Here is a 9,837-nt window from a genome sequence, read left to right as displayed (position 1 = left end):
ATTTCGGGACCCATCTTCCTCAGGTGGAACATCCTTCTGAGGATAGAACATTCTCTACCATTCTTGATCCACATTGGGCAAGGTCCTATGGGGGCCCACAAAGGGGTCTGTTGTGTTGCTCCTGATAGAGATGACCAGTAACAATGAAGAGAGATGACAGAGATGCAGATGATGGAGATGACACTGATGCAGATGATAAAGATAAGAGAGATGGAGATGGTGGAGATGCAGATGATGGAGATGAAGGAGGTGCAGATGATGGTGATGGCAGAGACACAGATGATGAAGATGGCAGAGATGCAGGTGTTGTAGATGAGGGAGATGGAGATGATAGAGATGGCAGAGATGCAGAAGAGGCAGATGGATGCATCATCTGAATCTCTGCCATCTCTATCATCTGCATCATCTGCATCTTCATTTAAGAAGGCAATAGATAGTAATTCTCATAACCACTTATTTGCAAATTTGGTCAACTTTGAAAATCTCATATTTAGGATTTGCTGCATTTACAAGACCTTACCATAATTTATGTCATTTAATGCTATTTAAAAACAACTGTATCTTATGCACTGATAAGACCAGTTACATCTGTTCTTCCTGGTCTAAGATTATAGGTGATTTAATATTTCCAAAAATGTCATTATTAGAAATACATTAACAATTTAAGCCCACCATTCAAATTCAGCCAGATTACCGATTTGAAACCTTAAGTGCTTATATTGAAGAAATATATACTCAGAACTGCAGTCTATGCATTAAATGTTCATGATATTCAATCTATTTGTGACCATCATATTGATCAAAATGATTTATAAGACTATAAATTAATAGGAGTGAATAGGAGTGTATATTAGCACCATTCCCACCACCAAATGTCTGTGTCCCTACCCCCAACCCCACTATAGTGGAGCTGGAAAGCTACCCTCAGCCTCCCACCAGAGTTTTTTACTATGATGCAATACTCCAAACTCAGTCAGTTTCTGCTTTGTGTTTCCCTTTCTGTTCTTCTTTCTCAACTTCGGTTTATGAGTGGGGCCCCTTGAAATATATCTAAAATAGACTTCCTAGCTTTGTCCAAAATGGAGACCCCCAAATCTCATCTGCTATATTCTTACCTTTAGGTTCCTGATTGTTAAACAATTCGTTCTGCTTTATATCTTAATGTTTTTCAGCCACCAAGTTGCAAATGCTACCATGACTCCAACATGACTTCCCTGGGCAGATGACCTCACCAATATGTCCTGGATCCCCAGAGCCCTGCCCCACTAAATAAAGACAGAAATATGTTGGGAGTATGAATCAACCTGCCATGACCCTGTCCAGTAGAGAAGCAATTACAGAAGCCAGGCCTTTCACTTTCTGCACCTCATAATTATTCTGGGTCCATACTCCCAAAGGGATAAAGAATAGGAAAGCTTGAGGGGATGAGATGCCTAACTCTGGTGATGGGAATTGTGTGGAATTGAACCCCTCTTATCCAACAGACTTGTCAATTGTTATTAAATCAATAATAATGATAATAATAACAATAGAAAGAAGTTGTAGCATCTGCCTGAGGCTTCAAGGCCCCAGGTTCAATTTCCCACATCAGCCAGAGCTGAGCAATGCCCAGGTAAAGAAGAAGAAGGAGGAAGAGGAGGGGGAGGAGAAAGAAAGAAAGAAAGAAGAAAGAAAGAAAGAAAGAAAGAAAGAAAGAGAGAGAGAAAGAAAGAAGAGAAAGAAATACTTCACAGCTCTAAAAAAACTATGGCAAATTTTTCTTTGTAATAGCATGGATGGAACAACCAGTAATCATGTTGAATGGGATAAGCCAAAAGGAGAAAGAGGAATCCGGATTATTTCACTCACAGATGGACTCTAAGGAACAAGGCAAAGGGTAATACAGGGGGACTCTTCAATGGACTATAGTTTATCACAGCATATTAAAGGGCTTAGAAGAAAGAAGGAAGGATTACTAGTGGTTGTAGACTTAAGTCCCAGTAGTGGAATAGCATTATAGTTTGGCTGAGGGTAAAATACCCATATTGGAAAAATGTGGAAATGTACTCGTGACCACAAAAATCCTGTAAATCAACATTTCCTCAATAAAATGACAGTGATATTGATATTAGAAAAAGAAATAGACTTGACTCTCAGAAAAGCAGCTAGAGCAAGGGTCTCTCTCTCTGTGTGTGTGTGTGTGTCTCTGTCTCTGTCTCTTTCTCTCTCCTCCAGTCTCTCCCCTCTCTCTCCCCCTCTCCTCTCTCTCCCCCATTTCCTGTCCCCTCTCTCTCCTTTCTCTCTCGCCTCTCTCTCCTCTATCTCCTCTCTCTCTCCCCTCTCTCTCTTCTATCTCCTCTCTCTCCCCTCTCTCTCCTCTCTCTCCCCCTCTCTCACCTCTCTCTCCCCCTCTTTCTCCTCTCTCTTCTCTCTCTCCTCTCTCTCTCCTCTCTCTTCCCTCTCTCTCTCCTCTCTTTCCTCTCTTTCCTGTCTCTCCCTTCTTTCTCTATCTCCCACTCCCCTCTCTCTCCCTTCTGTCTCTCCTCTCTCCTCTCTCTCTATATATATAGTTTTAATTTATTATTTCTTAGTCCAATACAAAAAGAAAATAAGAGGGAAGAAGAAGTAGAGAAGGAAGAGGGAGAGAGGAGAGAGGAGAGAGAGAGTTGTAGCACTGCTTTACCACTCATGAAGCAGGTGGGGACTGGGAGCTTGAATCCAGGCTAGTGCTCATTATGACAAATACAGTACACTACTCAGGTGCACCACTACTCAGCATTACACTTCATTTTCTTTTAATTCTTATTCAATACTTACTTTATCTCAAATTATCACTGAGAACTATTGGCCTACAATACTGTATATGCTTTACAGATACAATTTCACATGATTTCTACTATATGTCATTATACCATATTTATATCCAAAATACTGATATCTTTCTAGTGAATTCTAGTGGGATCCTCCCATCAATATTTATTTTTATTTTAATGATTTCCTTATTGTATTTTACATGAAGTGAGAAAAATCATATACCAACCATCCAAGAGTAAGATACATATAATAGATTTTTTTCATTTCTTCTAATTTCATATCACTAGAACTTACAGACTCTGGTATTACTTATCAACACCTCTTTCATATTGGTTTTATAAGGTTTTGGATAAGAAGCCCATCAAGGATGCACAATCTATTTCTGAGAGTCTGTATCTACTCAGCTTGATTTATATCTACAACTTCAGGCTTATAGTTAACTATCAGCACAGTAAAAATTTGGTGTGCTAGACTTGGGCACTGGTGACACCAAAATCCTAAACTACTGTCAAGGTCCACTCAAACACAGAACTCAGAACATTAAAAATAATGGGAAGACAGAGGAAGTCACCCATAAAGATGGACCATGACAGCAGTAGCTTAAAGAAAACCCGTTTCAACAGATATATACATATGTATGTAAACCTCGTAAAGAGTAGTACAAAGTGGGGCCCAGTGGTGGCACCCCTGGCTAAGCACATATGTTACAGTGCACAAAAACCTAGGTTTGAGCCCCTGGTCCCTAACTACAGGGGAAAGCTTCATGAGTGGTGAAGCAGGGCTGCAGGTCTCTCTCTCTCTCTCTCCCCTCTGCCTGTCTGTCTCCCTCTCCTTCTCGATTTCTGGCTGTCTTTATCCAATAAATAAATAATTTTTAAAAAAGGAAAAAAAAGAATAATTCTAAGCTATGATATTAGCAATACTCACCAAAACAAACATTCAATGAAAATTTTAACAAAATCCAAGAAAGCATGAAAGATATCATAATAGAAGTTAGAGAAAGATAATGCAGAAAGTGACTGAAAATATATACATTGAGAGAGAGAGAGAGACAGAAACCAAAGTTCACAGTGCTGACTTAGAGGAAAGGTAGAGAAAACTACCGAAACTACCAGAACAAGAAAAAAGAATGTACATCAATGAATGTAACATAAAGAGACTTATTACACAATATTAAGAGAACTAACATTCACATAATAGGGGTGACAGGAGGAGAAAGGGACAGAATTTTTAAAAATTTTTTATTTATAAAAAGGAAACATTGACTGAACCATAGGATAAGAGGGGGTACAACTCCACACAATTCCTACCACCAGAACTCTGTATCCCTTCCCCTCCCCTGATAGCTTTCCTATTCTTTAACCCTCTGGGAGTATGGACCTAAGGCCGTGTGGGATGCAGAAGGTTGAAAGTCTGGCTTCTGTAATTGCTTCCTTGCTGAACATGGGTGTTGACAGGTCAATCTATACTCCCATCGTGTCTCTCTCTTTCCCTAGTGGGGAAGAGTTCTGGGGAAGCAGAGCTCCAGGACACATTGGTGGGGTTGTCAGGGATAGGATTTTTATTTAAGGAAACATTGATTAAGAATTTCCTTCAGGGCAGGGGTAGATAGCATAATGGTTATGCAAAGAGACTCTCATGCCTAAGGCTCTAAAGTACAGGTTCAGTCCCCTGCACCACCAAAAACCACAGCTGAGCAGTGCTCTGGTAAAAAAAAAAAAAAAAAAAGAAAAAAAAAAGAAAGAAAGAAAGAAAGAAAGAAAGAAAGAGAAAAGAAAAAGAAAGGGAGAAAGAAAGAGAGAGAGAGAGAGAAAGAAAGGGAGAAAGAAAGGAAGAATTTCTTTTAATGGGGGGCCTGATGGAAATGCACCGGGTTAAGCACACATAGCACAAGGACCTGTGCAAGGATCCTGGTTCCAGCCCCCAGCTCCCCACCTTCAGAGGGGTTGCTTCACAAGCAGTGAAGCAGGTCTGTAGTTGTCAGTCTTTCTCCCTTTTAAGCTTCCCCTCCTTTCTCAATTTCTCTCTGTCTGATACTACTAAAATAAGAATGGCCTCCTGAGGGGGTGGGTTTGTAGTGCTGACACAGAGCCCCCAGCAATAACCCTGAAGGAAAAAAAAAATTTCCTTTAATGCACTTTGGTAGAGAGCTAGTGCTGCCTTGGTGGACTATGGTGGTGTGGTAATGCATTTTAAAGAGGTAAGAAATTATACTTCTAAAATATTTATAGTCTTATAAACCAAGGTTACCTCAAAAGCAAATAAAACTATTATGAGACTAAAATGTATTTAAAGGCAATTTAAGTCATGCAACACAGAGTACTCAATATCTCACCCTGCAATGGGTCAGTTTCAAATGTAGGATTAATCCTGGATATTAAATTTGTGGTGATCATTTTGCAATATATACAAATATCAAATCATTATCTTGGATACCTAAAACTGATAATATGAGATGCCAATTATACTTAAATAATTATGGTTAACTCTGACAGATGCTCTATTGTAAAATTTTAAAGCACAGGTATGTTAGGTGGGTCTTTTATGTTTGAGAGTCCAGTATTTGCATATTCATAAAAAGAAAGTCAGAAGGTGTCCTAGAACTGATAGGAGAGATAGAGGTCAGGCAGTGGCACACTGAGTTAAGCACAGATAGTATGAGGCGCAAGGACCTGGGTAGGAGCCACCGGCTCCCCACCTGCAGGGGGGGTCACTTCACAAGCTGTGAAGCAGGTCTCTGTCTTTCCCTCCTCTCTCAATTTTCTCTGTCCTATCCAATTTTAAAAAGAAAGAAAGAAAGAAAGAAAGAAAGAAAGAAAGAAAGAAAGAAAGAAAGAAAGAAAGAAAGAAAGAAAGGCATCGAGGAGCAGTGGACTGGTAGTGTCCAATGCCCCAGGAAAAACCATGGAGGCAAAAAGAAAAGAAATAATGGGTGCTGGGCGATAGCGCAGCAGGTTAAATGCACATGGCGCAAAGCACAAGGACAGGTGTAAAGATCCCAGTGGGAGCCCCGGTGGTTCCCCACCTGCAGGGCGGTTGCTTCACAAATGGTGAAGCAAGTGTTTATCTTTCTCTCCTCCTTTCTGTCTTCCCCTCCTCTCTTGATTTCTCTCTATCCTATCCAGCAACAACAACAACTATAACAACAATGACAACCACAAAAAGGACAGCAACAAGGTCAACAAAACAGGAAAAATAGCCTCCAGGAGCAGTGGATGCATAGTGCTGGTACCGAGCCCCAGCAATAACCCTGGAGGCAAAAGAAAGAAAATAAAAAGAAATAGTGTGAAAGATGCTAACAGGCCTATCAGTTGAAACAAACAAACAAACAAAACCCTCCATATTGGCCATGCTTGACAGTGCCTTCCCCCAGGTCTGAAAAAACTTTACCATTACAGCTTACCTATCAAATGCCTGAACTGGCCCTGGGGTACTTGGTTGTCAGGAGTACTTGGCTTAAGTGAAGTAAACTCTCTGGTAGTTTACTATTTTAAAGAGCATAATGTTTGGAGAAAATTCAAGAAATAAAAAAGTCAGTAAAGAAGATAATGAAAACAAAGCAATTTCGATTTTACTTAGTATCCATCCTGATACACATAAAACATTATCACCTTTCTCCATCTTTTACTTTAAGTGTCTATAGAGAAAGGTAATAAATTTTCCATTTGAGTTTATTTTTCCATGAATATTTTCTAGTTATAATAAAAGAAACTGTCTACTGTAGATCCATTCCTCATAATATTTTATTTTCTATATGCTTTTTTGAAACTGTTCTTGAGTTCATTTCAAGAGTTTATTTTTTTTTAAGAGGGATTGGTCAATGTTACACATGGTTACACACATTACCATATGCAAGAATCCAGGTTCAAATCCCGCTCCCTCACCTACAGGTGAGAAGTTCATATATATATATATATATATATATATATATATATATATATATGGTATTGACAAGACGATAGGATAAGAGGGGTACATTTCCACACAATTCCCACCACCAGAACTCTGTATCCCATCCCTTCCCCTGACAGATTCCCTATTCTTTATTCCTCTGGGAGTATGGACCCAGGATCATTATGGGGTGCAGAAGGTGGAAGGTCTGGCTTCTGTAATTGCTTCCCCGCTAAACATGGGCATTGGCAAGTTGATCCATACTCCCAGCCTGCCTCTCTTTCCCCAGTGGGGCAAAGATCCGGGGAGGTGGTACTTTAAAAGAAGTTAATAGGGAGTCCAGTGGTGGCACAGCGGGTTAAGCACACATGGCTCGAAGCACAAGGACCTGAGTAAGGATCCCAGTTCGAGCCCCCGGCTCCCCACCTGCAGGGACATCACTTCACAGGCAGTGAAGCAGGTCTGCAGGTGTCTATTTTTCTCTCCCCCTCTCTGTCTTCCCTTCCTGTCTCCATTTCTCTCTGTCCTATCCATCAACGAGGACAATAATAACTACAACAATAAAACAACAAGGGCAACAAAAGGGAATAAATAAATATATATATAAAAAAAGTTAATAGCCACCAGCAGCAATGGATTCATAGTGCCAGCACCAAGCCCAGTGATAACCCTGGTGGCAATTAAAAAACAATACTAATTTTGTGCTCAGGCCTGTGCACCGGCAGGATGGGCAAGAATCAAGGTCCTCATACTGTCAGAAAGCTCCGTAGCCACCAAGGAGACCAGAAGTGGCATGAAAAGTAGTAGAAGAAAGCCTCTCCAGGCCCAGCGCTGAAGGCCAATGCTGCCCATGCAAAGGGGATTGTGATGGAAAAAGTAGGGGTTGAAGCCAAACAGCCAAATTCAGCTACCAGCAAGTGTGTCCTAGTCCAGCTGATCAAGAAAGGGAAAAAAAAAAAAATCACAGCCTTTGTGCCCAATGATGGTTGCTTGAATTTTTTTTTTTTTTTTGCCTCCAAGGTTATTGCTGGGGCTCCGTGCCTATGCTACAAATCCACTGCTCCTAGAGGCCATTTTTCCCCATTTTGTTACCCTTGTTGTTGTTATTGTCGCCATTGATGTTGTTGATGAGGACAGAAAGAAATGGAGAAGAGGAGGGGAGACAGAGATGGGAAGTTAGAGACAGACATCTGCAGACCTGCTTCACCACTAGTGAAGCAACCACCCTGCAGGTGGGGAGCCTGGGGCTCCAACCGGGATCCTTACGCAGGTCCTTGCGCTTTGCGAAGTGCTCTTAACTGGCTGTGCTACAGCCCTGATCCCCAGTTGCTTGCATTTTATTGAGGGAACCGAACTTCTGGTTGCTGGATTTGGTCATAAAGGTCATGCCATGGGTGACATTCCTGGAGTCCAATTTAAGGTTGTCAAAGTGGCCAGTGTCTCTCTGTTGGCTTTATACCAAGGCAAGAAGGAAAGACCAAGATCTTAAGTGTGATACTGAAAGTACAGTGGTAATAAAGTTCCATAATACCAGAAAATAATAATAAACAAAAATTTGTATTGGCCAAGGCACAAGTCTTATTTTAATTAATTTAATCATGTGCAAGGCACTGTGTGTCTGGGGAAAACATAAAATCAATCAACACAAGGGAGAGATTCAGGCAGAGGAGGATAAAGAAAAAACATTTTGGCCTGGTGGTGGCACACCTTGTTGAGTGCAAGGACCCAGGTTTGAGCCCTCGGTCCCTACCTACAGGGGGAAAGCAAGGCAGCAAGTGTGTCTCTGTTGCTCTCAATTTCTGACTCTCTGTGCAATAAATAAATAAAAATAAAATAAATTAAAAGAGGGAGCCGGGCAGTAGCACAGCAGGTTAAGCGCAGGTGGCACAAAGCTCAAAGACAACATAAGGATTCTGGTTCGAGCCCTGGGCAGCCCACCTACAGGGGAGTCTCTTCATGGTCGGTGAAGCAGGTCTGTAGGTGTCTGTCTTTCTCTCTCCCTCTCTGCCTTCCCCTCCCCTCTTCATTTCTCTCTCTCCTGTCCAAGAACAATGGCATCAATAATAACAACAATAATAACTATAACAATAAACAAGGTCAACAAAAAGGAATACAAAATAAATATTTAAAAAACAGAAAAAAATTAAATGAAAAAACATTCATTCTGACATGTTGGTATGTATTAAGATAATGTTATTTTCAGTGACTTAACCCATTATAAATTTCCTTTTTTTTAAGATAGTTTTTTTCTTTTTTTACTTTTATTTATTTATTTAGATAGAGACAGAGAGAAAATGAGAGAGGGAGATAGAGACAGAGAGACACCAGCAGCCCTACTTCAACACTAATGAAGCTTTCCCACTGCAGGAGGGACCAGGGGCTTGAACCCAGGTCCTTACGGTAATGTGTGCGCTTAACCAGATGTGCCACCACCCAGCCCCCAAATCTATTTCTCGCTCACATAAATAATGTGTGTGTTACTGGCACCAAAGGTTTTCCTCTACATGATGATGCAAGTTCTGAAATAAGATTTCTAGCTCCGGAGTTGGGCGGTAGTGCAGCGGGTTAAGCACAGGTGGCGCTAAAACTGAAGGACCGGAGTAAAGATCCCAGTTCGAGGCCCCCAGCACCCCACCTGCAGGGGAGTCACTTCACAGGCGGTGAAGCAGGTCTGCAGGTGTCTGTCTTTCTCTCCTCCTCTCTGTCTTACCCTCCTCTCTCCATTTCTCTCTGTCCTAGCCGACAACAACATCAATAACGACAACAATAACTACAACAAGAGCAACAAAAGGGGGGGGCCTCCAGGAGCAGCGGATTCACGGTGCAGGCACTGAGCCCCAGCAATAACCCTGGAGGCAAAAAAAAAAAAGATTTCTTGCTATGTCTGTCTCCTCCATCCACTGATTCAGACAGAAAAGAAAATGTAGAGAAAGCAAACACATATATCAATTGTATTAGGTCAAAGGTAACACACATCACTTCCACTTGCCTTCTCTTGCTTACATCCAGACATAGAGCTGATTCTGTCTTTGACAAAAGAAGGACTAAAAACAACAGCCCCAAACTAGGCTACTGCTTTCTGCAAACAGCAGGAATCTTTGGCTAGATAATTAGCCATCCTTAGCTCCGAAGAGATGCATTGAAACTGCAACA

General features: G+C 41.2%; 1 protein-coding gene across 1 annotated transcript; it reads left to right on the top strand.

Annotated features, from left to right (window-relative positions):
* The first annotated feature begins 7,410 nt into the window (after positions 1–7,410).
* Positions 7,411–8,173, top strand: LOC103112511 (small ribosomal subunit protein uS12-like). Its single transcript, XM_007521949.1, is given in 2 exon segments — positions 7,411–7,704; positions 8,030–8,173. Coding segments are annotated over 2 exon segments (438 nt in total).
* The last annotated feature ends 1,664 nt before the right edge of the window (positions 8,174–9,837 follow it).

Source organism: Erinaceus europaeus, chromosome 13 (genome assembly GCF_950295315.1).
Source record: "Erinaceus europaeus chromosome 13, mEriEur2.1, whole genome shotgun sequence".
In the NCBI taxonomy this organism is placed as follows: Eukaryota; Metazoa; Chordata; class Mammalia; order Eulipotyphla; family Erinaceidae; genus Erinaceus; species Erinaceus europaeus.
The sequence above is the reverse complement of the archived record's forward strand: the minus strand, read 5'-3'. Positions and strand labels throughout refer to the sequence as shown.